Consider the following 14,013-nt stretch of genomic DNA (forward strand, 5'->3'; position numbering starts at 1 on the left):
CAACTTCCAACTCTGGAAATCTCTAAGACACTGATGCTGCAAAGTGGGCTCTACAGATGACACCTGGTCTACCTGAAGCCAATGTCCAGGTGTGCCTACTGTTATATGAACTATAAAAGCTATAACTGATAGGATTGTTTAACTGATTTCGCAGTTTCAGTCTAGAATTCAGACTACTATCCCTTTATTGTATTGTTTCCTTATTAAAGGGATCATGTGTCTCAGTGATAATGCATCAGTTTTATCAGAACATTTCTCTCCTGTCTGGCTGTCGCACTTTGCACCTGTCAACTTGTTAAACATATTTGCTTTGTGTTTTCTCCCAGTACTTGTGTAAATGCTGTAAAATGTAAATATACTGCTTTAGTGAAATATGCCTATAAATAAAGAATATAAGATTGCAGGCCTGTATGCAGTCGACTTGCATCTTTGTAATTTACACTTTGAAGTTTGCATGAGCTTCCATTAAAAGTGATGTTATCACACCTCTTAGATGCAGGGTTGTTCTATAGCTATCTTATTGTACGACACACAGGTAACGCTATCAGATGTTTCTATAAGCAGAAAAACTAAAAAATTAAACTGAACTCAACCACTAGTGTGTTAGTGTTTACATCTTGATGCATTCTCAATCATCCAGGTAAGTAAATCTCCAAAAGTTGATTCTGTTCATCTGGACGTAGCGTTTTCAGTGGGAGAAACGTTTCATTACTCATCCAAGTGACTTCTTCAGTCTCAGCTGACTGCAGGTTTCCAATCTTATAAACAGTACATTTGCATAATGACTGAAACCAGCCGACTGAAGGAACAATGGGCTGGGAGGTCAGTTCCTTAATCATAATTATGCAAATTCTCATGACTATTGATCAACAACCACTGACCAAAACCCACTGACCAAAACCCACTGACCAAAACCCACTGATCAAAGACCACTGATCAATGGCCATGAGACCCATTCACAGAGAGTTGGAGAATGGCTGCAATTACAGCATTGTAAGATGGCGAAAGATGTACCCTTAGGCCCCCTCCTCGATTCAGAGATGGTCTTTCCTTTTTCACGTAAATGGTCTCCTTGACTCCGCCCTCAAACCAGCGTTCCTCCCTGTCCAGGATGTTACATCCTCATCATTGAAAGAGTGTCCACTGGCTTGCAGGTGTAAATAGACTGCAGAGTCCTGGCCTGACGAGGTGGCTCTTCTGTGATGTGCCATCCGCTTCGCCAGAGGTTGTTTGGTTTCCCCGATGTATAAATCCTGCCAATCCTCCTGGCACTTAATAGCGTACACTATGTTACTCTGTTTGTGTCGGGGGACCCGATCCTTGAGGTGGACCAATTTTTGGCGCAGCGTGTTATGGGGTTTAAAAGCCACAGAGACCTGATGTTTAGAAAAAATGCGTCTCAACTGCTCCGATACTCCTGACACATACAGGATCACTACAGGTTTTTGCATAGTCAGCGGTTGTCCTTCTCTCCTGGATCGGCTGGAGCTTTCTTTTGGCGCCTTCCCAGCTTTGACAAAAGTCCAGCTGGGATAACCACATTTACTCAGGGCCTTCTTGATGTGATGTTCTGTTTATAGGATTGGAAACCTGCAGTCAGCTGAGACTGAAGAAGTCCCTTGGATGAGTGATGAAACGTTTCTCCCACTGAAAACGCTACGTCCAGATGAACAGAATCAACTTTTGGAGAGTTAGTGTTTACACATTAAATGTAAACTATTAAGCATTTTAAACATGTTGTTTTTATCCTTCTCATTATTAATTTGAATAGAATATTACTATTGTAGCTTTTATTATATTAGACTGGCAACATTTTTTGTAAAGTGCTTTTTGCCCGGTGGACTTTCACTTGAGATGATGTTTCTGTAATAATAAACATATTAAGCTGATTAAAAGAGGCTATCTTCTATGTTTGACACATAGAACATGATACAGCATGATACATAAAACCTTAGACTTGAACACTGAGCCAGTAATCCATCTCAGTGGAAATTCAAACCTTGTTGCCAAAATTGAAAATGTTCAGTTTGGGGCTCTGTGGAGAGACCCCAAGCTTGTCTGTCTTTAACCAAACAGTAATAACAATGGTGCATTTGTTTTGTAAATCCACCCTGTCCACAGAGATGAAAGTGTACACTTCTGAGACACTTCTCGGTTTTGTTATGCAAATTTTATTTGTGATTTCACTTCTGTCAGAGATGTTCTGGAAAAATCAGTAATCTCACTCACTAAATCAAAACTCAGAGCAAAAGAGCCACTACTATTCTTTCTAAATAACTGTAAGTACTGTTCAGGAGAAAAGCCAGTGTTTATACAACCTACGAACAACAGGTTTTAGTAGTCAAGACACAATATTCATGTTGTGCGAAGATGGCAAATAGAAGGATTAGGATATACTAATACTGATGATGACAAGAACCTGTAAATTTTACTTGTAATAATAACTATACAATAATAGTAACAATGAAATTAGAGATGCTAGTAAAAATGAAAGATAATTGTTTCTCATTGGCACTAAGAATCAGGCAACATCACACAGTAGGCTAATTTATCGATAACTAATGATCATGCCTCGTTTGTTTAAAAAAACATTCACGGCAATACTTAGAACTGTAAGGAGAACCGAAGCAGACGAAGCTTGGAATTGGATGGATAATAAGTCACCTGAGATGCAGAGTTGTGGGGATGCAGCAGCCCAATAAGTGCGAAAGGTGATCTGAAACAATGACAAACAACATGCCAGTACTTGTCAGGGGTGTACTGAAAGCAGTGTGTAGATTTGTTTAATTCACTAATATGTTATCTATCGCCTGTGTAGTCTGTTCTATCTAGAACTCGTAAGCTGTATAAAATGTAACTGTGTGTTGAAGAGATGTTAATGCAAATTTGAGTTAAGAAGTTAGCATCGATACCATTAGAAAGATCTTCTGGCCATTTTAAAATAGAGAGAAAGAGAAAATGAGTTTCTGTGTTGGTAGAATTCTATAAATATTTGATGCAATTTTCCAAAGACCTTTAAGTTCCACAGTGTTCTCTACTATAACTGAAAAACTGAATTTAACAGGAGTTCTTATAAGTTTGGATAATATGACTGATTTTATTTTATTTATTATTTCAGAAATTCAGAATTCCAAAAAAGAATTTCAAATGCTAAACTTTTGAATTAAATGTTGAAAAACAACAAAAGCATTATTTTAAAATAAACAAAGAAGATGAGTAATTCTTTTGTCTTTCTCTTTGGTTAAAATGAATTTAGTTCATCGCTTATACAATCTGATGTTGTTCCCTATGATTTATCAGAGGGAAGGTGTAACTGTGGAGGTCGTGATTTGAAGTGCTTTTCATTAACTTGTCAGAGTTACATATATTGATATACTTTTAAAGCATATCGATATCGAGTTTTGATCATAATTTAGAACCTGCTTACTCTGCCTTAGGAGTGAAGAGTAACACACCCTCAGATACTTTTTAAAAGAAAAAAGGTTTTCCGATTCTTGTTTGTGAGTCAAAAATCGAATCGGTCAGGCAGTATTAACTGGGGATTGAACTGGAGCTCAGCCTGAAGGCGCAGTTCTTGATAAGTCAGCTTATGTTCCAGTCTTCACTTTTGATCATTATTTTCGGGTCAGGGCCAAACAAATGGCAGCACAAATACATGCGGTCAAATGGCTTTTATAGGGTGGCTGAGTGGACACACATCAGATATTGTTTGGCCCCCAGAAGCCTTTCTTTGTAGTTTTTTCAGACATTTGGACCAACCCAAGAGCCTGTTGAGGAATTACATCAAAACTGGAATTAAAAAGGAAAGGAAGCATAGATTGCATAAAACATGGGCATTGCTGTCATTTTTTTAATTATTATGTTTTAATAATAGAATCTTTGTTGAAACTCTGTTTGTTTTTAGAGTCTTGCAAGCCAGGTTAGTAAGCTGCCTCGTTATCAGACAGCAGAAAAACACTAACTGAAAAATTCTCCAGCAAGCTTTGAAACTTTAGTAAAATCACAATGTGTACTGTAAGTTGTAGCTTGGATATGCTATTTTCCTAATAAAATTAAATAAATGTTATGACGCATTCTTTGCTTCTCATTTTTCACTCTGCTCCCAGGAGACCTTGATAGATATACCTCTTTTGTTTTAGGAAATAAATATGTCTTCTTAATTTATTGCACAGCGCTTTCCCTCTTTTTTTGTGTTTGTTTACCTGCATTTAAAAGTTTGTGAAAATTGACTATATAGCCCTGACTTTTGAAGACTAGTGGCATGATCATTATACTTTAACGTCCTCTGTCAGTACGTCTGTGAAGGTTCTCAGTCATCCATGTCCTACCATGTCCTCTGTCAAATTAAAAGTTTTCCAAAACATACATGTTAGAAGGCTGTTGCTAATGCTACACACCTCAGAATTCTTTTCCCCTTCCTTCAGTCAGTCAAGCACCTTTGTCAAAAAAGGAAAGTATGCAAAAAAGTTGGGGTTTTTTGTATTATGGTGAAATTTAAGCTGTAAAAGCTGCATCTTTGCTAGAAATATTCTATAAATTGCTGTAAATTTGTTTTTTCCTTTCAGGTCCAGCTGATCCATTATAATCAAGATCTGTATGCCAACTACAGCGAGGCAGCTAAGAGCCCTCATGGAATTGCTGTTGTTTCCATCTTCATAAAGGTCTGCTTGTTCTTCTGGGAATACAGGGCAATAGAGTAAAAAAGCAATTAATGCTGGTCTCAGACACCCCAAGACTCATACAAAAAACAGCCAGAATACAGAGGTGTAGTGCAGGGGTGATAAATTCAGTTTCACTAAGGGCCACACAGAGAGAATCTCATTAAGAGCCAGATATACAGTATAGAGTTTATTGACATGCTTTAACTTAATTGAAAGTGTGTGTGTGTGTGTGTGTGTGTGTGTTTGTGTGTTATATAGCCCTTTCAGAGTTTGATCCACATATAGCCCTCATAACTAGTCCACAGAACAGGCTTATTAGTCTTTATAACATTAGTCATGCAGAATAATGTATTCTGACTACAATTCTACAAGATGCATTCCATTCAGCCGCCTCACAACAGCTTCTTCCAGCCTGACAGCTCCTACTAGTACGGTGCACATAATAACACGAGATGTGTCCTGATGTAAAAGCAAAGTAATAAATCTTTAATTTTGTTGTTGCACACATTTATGCAAGTCTGTTCCAGCTTCTTTCACAGGCTTAAACATGGCAACTCACTGAGTCTCTGACTCCTCAGTCTCCCATCTCAGTTGAAATCTGCTTTCAACTTTCCTTTTTGTTTTATTCTGTGCTAGCTAACCACTTGGTTTGCAGCTTCTGTCATAACGACAAATTAGTTTGTCATATGTAGTATTTTATACCTGACACAATCTGATGGGATGCATCATGAAGTTCTGAAAAAACAAAACAACCAAGAGTGTTTCTTTGCATCTTCATCCACTTCTTTTCCAGTGACATCACACAGGTGAAAGATGGCTGTTTTGATTTAATGGTGTTGAGTGTAATTGCTCATGAATCTTGGCCAAATCAGAAGAACGATTTATGACTGTGAGCTTTTATCCTGACAGTGAGCATTTGGTCAGAGAATCAGACTATCATCTATATCCCTCTGTATGTATCTATGTATGTATAACACTGAATTGAATTAAACTTGCAGAAGAGCTTTTACCATGTATTCTCTAACATACGGCTTTAAAACCTCTCAGTTGTGGATTATTTATTGTCATTATCTAAATGAAATAGTCATAGTGCATGGAAGAAAAAAAAAACCTTGCATTTGCTACATGTTTTATAGCATTATGTATGGTTTGTGATTGTCTGTGATTCTCCTTTTCAGCTCTCTGAAAATTCCAACGCCTTCCTCAACCGTATGCTCAATAGAGACACCATCACCAGAATTAACTACAAACGTAAGATGCACAGTCTTTATCTGACACACACATATACACACTTATTCTTTTTGTCTTTAGATGAGCTAATTCAGTTTTCATTTACAAACCTCTGGTTCTTGGACTAAATAAATCTTGAAATCTTTATATGTACTGTATATAACCTTCTATGATGTTTGCTTCTTGAATTTTCGTCTCTATATAACCATATATACAGAAACATAGGGCCTCACTTTATTTTAGGCCATCATCATTCTACTTGCACCAAATCTTATGCTGTGTTCAGACCAAGGCAAAGTTTTTGAGCAGAGTGTTAACAAGTGGCACAATGATGTAGTGGTTAGGACTTTTGCTTCTTTTGCAAGCAGATCTTGGATTTGAAGTTTATGTCTGAGGACTTTTTGCAGAGCACAGTCTACATTGCAATTTGTACATTTGTATATATATATATGTAGATAAACAGCAAATGACTTTGTTTCTCTGCAGTTTCTTTAGATTGTGGCATAATATGTTTTACTTTTTAATCTTTTAACTTTCTTCACTTTGATAGATAAATTCAGTGTAAGTGATTTCTTGATTCATCAGGTCTTTTGACAAAAACTCTTGTCTGTGGCTAGTGAATTTGAACTTAGTTTTCCAAAAAAAAAAGAGGTTATTCACAGTTTGTGAATGATTTAACAGGTGGACGGTGCGTAGGTTTGGACTTCTTTCTCTGAATAAATGTAATAAACATTTAAATACTGCATTTTGAATTTATTTATCTTTGTCTAATACTTACATTTTACATTACAGTGATCTGAAACATTTAAGTAAATATACAAAAAGTGATAAAATCAGGAAGGCGAATACTTTTTCACTGCACTCTAGAGGTACATTTTGAAAATGCTTCAACTTCAGTTTAGCCTCTTACTTCATTCTTTATTCCAGCTATTGGTCAGAGTAAGTAAAGGTAATTGTTCTTTCATTGTCCTGGGTGAAAGTGAAACGGTCTGGAAACAGTCCACTAATTATATTCATGAAAGTAACATGAAGCAAAGCTTCACTACTGTTTGGTCTGAATACACCACGACGGACTTAGGAGTCTGTCTTGAACCTCTAAAGCTGCTACACAACAATTCATTCTGACACTACAAAATCAGTCTACATCTTGTTTTACATAACAATACTCCCTGATAGTTAAATCTGTCTTCAGAAAGAAAGCTTCATTAATTACATATGAATCAGTGCTATATTGCCAAAAATCTGTTTTCCAGCCTCTGCTGTGAAGATTTACAGTCCTCTGATGAACTGTCTTCCTGTTAATGAGGCTAAACATAGCAGAGCTACATAACAACCACACAGACCAACCACAAGACATCCATATGCTTATCCTTATTCTCCGTAAACTTAGGTTATACTAATCTAAACCAAGATCCAATTCAAGTTAACGTTGAGGACTACCTGTGGGAACCAGCAGTGAGTTCTTAAATTAGATGTGACTAATGTAACTGATAATAAGAACAACAACTATATTTGAATAGCACTTCATAAAAAGCACAGTTACTAAGCGCTTCGTTATTTGGACAAAAACAAACATTAAAAATTTGTGTACATGTCCCAGGATGCAGACATGCTTTCAAACATATGGTGTCATATACCTCCCCAAAAATTGAGCAAATGAAGGAAAAGGAAACAGTATGAGTATCGATTCAGCCAACCTGATGGTCTTAGAAAGGCTATTCCAAAATTTAGACGTTGCATGGTAATCTGGCCATGTGATAGATCTGAGCTGTACATTCACACCACGATCCTAACCTTTGATAAATGCATTCCTGAGCTTTTTACCCACCCTGGCTATTAACATCAAAGTCCATAACCTAAACCAAACCTTATTCTCATTTAACCCTAACCCTAATACTTTAAAACAAACCTTTGAAGGTAACTCAGAAAGAAAAGACCAGCAATTGCTTTACTTCTTTTAAAAACTAATAATGGTCCTGAAATAACCCTATGCAAGCAGAGAAATCGTGGATCAGTCACTTCAGAAAGGTTTTACACTGACTTACACTCACCAGCTTCTTTATTAGTTAGATCTTGCCAATGCTGGGTTTGATTCCCTTTTATGTGGTTCATTGCGTTGCTGGAAATATTCCTCAAACGTATGATCCATATTGACATGATAGCACCACACAGTTGCTGCAGATTGGCCGGCTGTAGGAAGAACTGCCCAAAAAGTTTCGGCGTGGGCCATGCGGCAACCCTCCAATTGTAGGCCATGTTTGCCAGTCAACACTTTATTTATTGTGTCTAATAAATTCAGTGAGGGTTTAATGATGTAGTGAGGAGTTACCCTAACCATTTCTTACCCAACCCTAACCCTTACTTTATTCCAACTTTACACCAGGAGTCTGAGTATGGATACTTCTGCTGATTCACTTTCATGTAGTACTCTATGTATACCGCATACTTAGGTTTGCAATGTTGGACCATGATTGTCATACTTGCTATTATATAATATGAGATTTGTGAGTTATAGTGCCTCTGAGCACACAGTGAAGCTGATAATTTAACATGCATAAAATATGCCTCAGCACATTATTTGTACCAACAATACCTGCTAAAAATATGCAGATGTTAGGTTGACATATAGCCTCCTTCTGCCGGGTGAAGTTGTTTGTTGGTCCTTCTCTTTCTATTACATGGCCAACACAAGTGTGCACTTAGCATTTTGAGTGCTATGAATACACCACCTGGGTACTCAGAGCACTTGCACATTCAAAATAGTGGAGTTTTGGTATAGACATATGCAACTGGAAAAGCATGAGTCTTTATATTAAAATGTACAGATGTATCTCATCAGCACTTGTATTTTTAAAGTTCTAATTTAACTGTGATAATATGACGAATGCACTAAAAGATGCACATTTTTTTGTTTTTCATTTGACTGGTGTCTCTGTTAATAGGTTAGAACATAAGCGAACTTGCACACACAGCTAACGGGCTCCCCCTGCCATTTTTCTCTTTTCTCTAGACGATGCCTTCTTATTGATGGGTCTGAACATAGCTGACCTCTACCCCGACACCACACGTTATATCACCTACGAGGGCTCCATCACCATTCCTCCCTGCTATGAGACATCCACGTGGATACTCATCAACAAGCCAGTCTATGTGACACAGATGCAGGTATGAAAGTGTAGCACAGGTATCTGGTGTCTGGCGGAAAAAAATGACTTGTATTGTGTTGATCGGGGAAGAAACTTGATTTCTAATTTTCTTGCTGGCATGGGGTACAAACATGCCTCAACTGCAAATTACACCTTCATAACCTGCAATTTTCAAACCGTCTGTTTTTCCCTAAGTGGTTTAGATAAAGCAGGCTGTTGTAACAGTAACGTAATGAAATGACAGAAAACAAACAAATCCACTTTCTTTATCTTAAGGTCTAAAATAAAAGCTCGATTCAACTGTGCTGGGTTTTTTTTTACAAGGTCCTCAAGTCATTGAAAATCCTTTTGTTTAAAAACAGAGTAAAACCTTCAAAAACTAACTAAAGCTGTAAACACAATGTAACGGAAAAAACCACCATGACTTCATGTCCACAAAGTCCGTACGCAATGAAATCAACAGCTGCACAACTCCAATTCTTCTATTCATTGCTTCACTGTAGCAGTACTTTTTCAACCACGTCTGCTCTTGATGAGATAATAAAAGAAGAAAAAAATCAGCTTTGTTACAGAGACATCAATGCAAGATAAACCAGGGATGAGATATATTGCAAAATGAATTTGTCCTACAAGATGTTTGTCAATGCAGAATCCAGGATGCCCTATGCTATTCTAGTTAATATAAAAGCAAATAATGGCTAAGGCACCTGGAAAGTGACGCGTATCACCACAAGCACCACATCCCAAAAAGAAACTATGCTGAGAAAGAAAATGGTAAAAAATTAATCTCTGTCTCTCTTCCACAGCATACCTTTATCCTGTCCTCCTTCTCCCACCCCTCCCTGAGCCTGGTTCTGCCGGAAGTTTCTCCCTGTTAAAAGGGAGTTTTTCCTTCTCACTGTCGCCAAAGTGCTTGCTCATAGGGGGTCATATGATTGTTGGGTTTTTCTCTATATGTATTATTGCAGGATCTACCTTATAATATAAAGCACCTTGAGGCGACTGTTGTTGTGATTTGGCGATGTATAAATAAAATTGAATTGAATTGAATTGGAAAAAAAAGGACTATCATTGAGTGTTGGCACTCAAGTTACAACATTTCTGCTAGACTGGTAAGGTAAAAGTGATGAACCCTGATAAATGGAGCCAACTGTTACCGACAGTGCTGAGATGTTTTCTTGGTTAGCTTTTTATTAATGCTGTGGGACAAATATAATTACTGTATGTGATTAGTGCTTTATATGCAGTTGCTAAGCTGTAAACTGTGGGATCATTGATAGTCACCTTGAACAGACTGTGAATAGCTCACAGGGCTAATAGAGAGAGACACTCTCACATCAACACCTATGATCACCTGTTTCCTTTTTGCATTATACTACAGAGCTGGGCAGCAAAACAAAAATATTTGGTAAAACAATTTTAATTACATACAATAATTACAAAAAGTAACTTTAACCTGTGAGGTCATCGGTGATGAAATCAGCCCTAGCTATGAAGTCTAAGCCTATGTTTGTTTTTTTGTCTCACAAATGTCAAGACTTGTCAAGAGATTAATTAAAATCAAATCACATGAAAAATGATACATTATGACAGTGCAAGCTTAGAGTCATAATCAATGATGATTCAGATTTACAGGGTCAAACTATATGAATTAAGTACATTGACCTTTTCTGCTTGGTCAGAATAGTTGCTCTATACTGTAGATCAAATCAAATATGCAATCTGTAGACCAAGAAGCTCTGTGTCAGAGTGCAGCACATTACAGTCCAGCACAGCAAGCGCCTGCATGCATCAGTGAAATCCCACACACTATGTGCCATTTATTCTGACTGCATTCCCCCTGTTCTCATTCACCTGTCTTGTCTTCTCACTTACCTGTCATCCACTTTTAATCTCTCTGTCTTTTATCTTTATTTTCACTTGCTTTTTCTTTTCCCTCTCTCCAATATCTTCTCCTTTTTTTTCTCTTATGCATTTTTACCCCCCCGTCCATCCATCTTCGCTCTCCACTCATCCATCTTTCCACATCATGCCTCTCGCGCTCAGTTTCATTAAGGCCCACAGTAGAAAATGCGAATCACACATTTAATAATGCATCCTGATTACAGTTTTACAAGTAGGCTCTCACATACAGACAGTGTATAACAACCTCATTCGTCTGCCCAACATAACAACTACTGGCAGTGATTTGGTTGGAAAAAACAAATACACATCGATGGTAAAGCATAATAATGAATCTTTAAGTTTTTCGTTTCACATATCTCTATGGGTCTTAAATCAAATGTTTCACACGCCTGAACATGACAACTTAGTGGTGGTGTAGGAAATGTCATTAAAAACATATTAAGAGTAGCTGAGCAGTCACCGTGCACACTGCTGTAACAACCAAGCGGACCAAAACTGACATGCGGCTGGATTAAAATTTACAAAAGGCTGGATTTGTCTCATGGATGCTGAGTTTGACACGTGTTCTGCACAGTCTTCAGTAATACATACAGGCTTTCATTCGTGAGCACCTACTCCTTTCCATCGCTTCAGTGTAGGCTGCAGGGGGTAATTGGGGAGACTCCTTTAAGCTGACTCAGTTCAGTTCATTGTCATTGTGAATTGTGGCAAGTGGCAAAAGTGACTCCTCGATTGGTGGCACATGCTGAAGTTGTGTCATTTTTTTTCTTATTGTGCATCTGCTGATTTTTGTAACCTTGTGTGAGGCAAGCAGGTTGGACTCAGAGATATGTCTGTGCAGGGGCAGCACGGGGGAAGATTGCTGTTGAAAAAGATGTGATGTTCGGCAGAAACCTCCAAGAACACTTTGTTCCTGTTTCAGTGTTATAATAGTCTTCATCTGAACCCATCCAGTGTCTCTGAGACCATTTTGTTTTGTAGTTTTGCACTGCCTGCATAGCTATAGTTTGGGGGCTTTTTAACACAACCACTCCTTTGGGGACAACGATTGTTAATCATCAGTATGTGCAAAACTGTAATGAACTAATTACTTTACACCAATTTGTGAAATTAAAATTTAAAGTATACAAGGTAAGTATTAAAAAGTATTTTAAGGTAGTATTAAAAATATCATCGAGTTAAAGGAGCCAAAATCTTATTATTGAACAGTTGTTAAAATTGTTCATGCTCTTCAAGTACTAGAAGATTGTGTTTCTTGTATGATTAACAGGCATATTAGTAATATAGTGGACGTTTTGATTTGACACAATAGAGAAAGAACAAATGTATTAACGACGGCTCCGTTTAATTAGGTGACCCAGTGAGCCATGACAGTGAAAAAACAAAGTGAGTGCTCCCCAAAGGGAAAGACAATGTGACAAGTCCAAATTTGTTGAGTAAAAAGTTGAGAGAGATCAGCAAAAATATGAATTCTAATAATTAATCATTCAAATAGCGTATTTAAACAATTGAATGAAGCCAGTGGTTTTGACAGTGGCACTGCCGGCAAACTTGAATAAAATTATGAAATCCTTTTGATAATTCTTTACCAGAATTATCATAGAACTATGTAAAAAAAAATCTAAATAACAACTGAAGTGGAAAAGTGCATGAACAATAACCTTTGTGCCACAGCCAACACTGTTACCTTAGTAACAGCTCCCAACCACAACCCACCCCAACCGGTCGCAGCAGACGGCCCCGCCCCTCCCTGAGCCTGGTTCTGCCGGAGGTTTCTTCCTGTTAAAAGGGAGTTTTTCCTTCCCACTGTCGCCAAAGTGCTTGCTCATAGGGGGTCATATGATTGTTGGGTTTTCTCTGTATGTATTATTGTAGGATCTACCTTGAAATATAAAGCGCCTTGAGTCGACTGTTGTTGTGATTTGGGGCTATATAAATACAACTGAATTGGACTGAATTACATTGAATTAAATTGAATTGAATTGAATAGTAGGCCTCGGATTAAAATATCAACAACATACGATTCAAGGGAATGATACAATCAGTATAAACACTAAATGTATAATTTGATCATTAAAAGGCTGGTGAAAAATTAAATCATGAACAGAAAGATTTGAACCATTGAGCTCTACACTGAAGAAATCACTTTGGCTGGGAACCCTTTGCTGTAGTCTTTTCATGAGAGGGAAGGCTCACTGCAGATCCAAGCTGTTCTGTGTGATCGCTTTGTTTTCATGTGGTCTTTTCCAGGGTGATTAGGAAAGTGAACACCTATGGAAGATTTGGCTAATGTGTTATGTGGGATTGACTGTCCTGCATAGGGAACCACAGAGAGGCGGGATTGCTGGAACTGACAAGGGTACAGAAGCATCCTTTCTTACCACATGTAGTCTGATGGCAGTGATGTTTAGCGTAGGTAGAATGCTGATTTGTGGAAAAGTTGGCTTAAACAGGAAAAGGAACAACAGTGAGAGGGGAAAAAGATGACACGCTAACACTTAGGGTGTTTTCACACCTGTGCTGGTTCGTCCCCCCTGGTGCGGTTTGCTTTTGCAGATGTGTTCATCTATTCATCTCTGTGTTCAATCAGCCCTGTGTGCCATTTTGTGTCTCCATCAGTTTGCCCTCCTTTTATTCTTGGTTTCCTGTTTTTTTGGGCCAGCCTTTCGGGCTTTTCTTAGCAGCGTAATTAAAGCTTGCTTTTTGTTGCTAGACCTGACTCATTTTGACACACACACACACAAACTCTCACATAACATCCCCTTTCTTTATAACCATACCATTTCCAGTGATGGTTTCATAAAAGTCATGCAGTCAGAACTATGATGCAGGATTTTATTTCTGTGTGGGGAAAAATCTTTTTGGGCTGGTCTGCATTATAATCCTATCCTGTATATATAATACTGACAGCAACAAAACCCTCAGCAGCAAAATTACCTCACGTGTCACATTCACTGGTTGTGAGCCACCTCCAGCTCCGTCTTTTTGTTGGCACCACTGTCTCCAAACCATTCATCATACCAGGTCTCACGATTCACTTTTGCTGCTCTCCTTATGCCACAAATCACCCT

The 14,013-nt window shown here is 37.9% G+C and overlaps 1 protein-coding gene across 1 annotated transcript in view; it reads left to right on the forward strand.

Annotated features, from left to right (window-relative positions):
* LOC146389195 (carbonic anhydrase-related protein 10-like) overlaps positions 1-14,013 on the forward strand; it is a 144,733-nt gene that overhangs the window by 114,421 nt on the left and 16,299 nt on the right. The window contains exons 5-7 of the mRNA XM_084926916.1: positions 4,566-4,661; positions 5,840-5,912; positions 8,902-9,056. Of these exons, the coding sequence (XP_084783042.1) occupies positions 4,566-4,661; positions 5,840-5,912; positions 8,902-9,056 (324 nt within the window). The remainder of the gene's footprint in view (positions 1-4,565; positions 4,662-5,839; positions 5,913-8,901; positions 9,057-14,013) is intronic.

This window comes from Perissodus microlepis, chromosome 4 (assembly GCF_051167445.1).
Source record: "Perissodus microlepis isolate ML-2025 ecotype Zambia chromosome 4, ASM5116744v1, whole genome shotgun sequence".
Lineage (NCBI taxonomy): Eukaryota > Metazoa > Chordata > Actinopteri > Cichliformes > Cichlidae > Perissodus > Perissodus microlepis.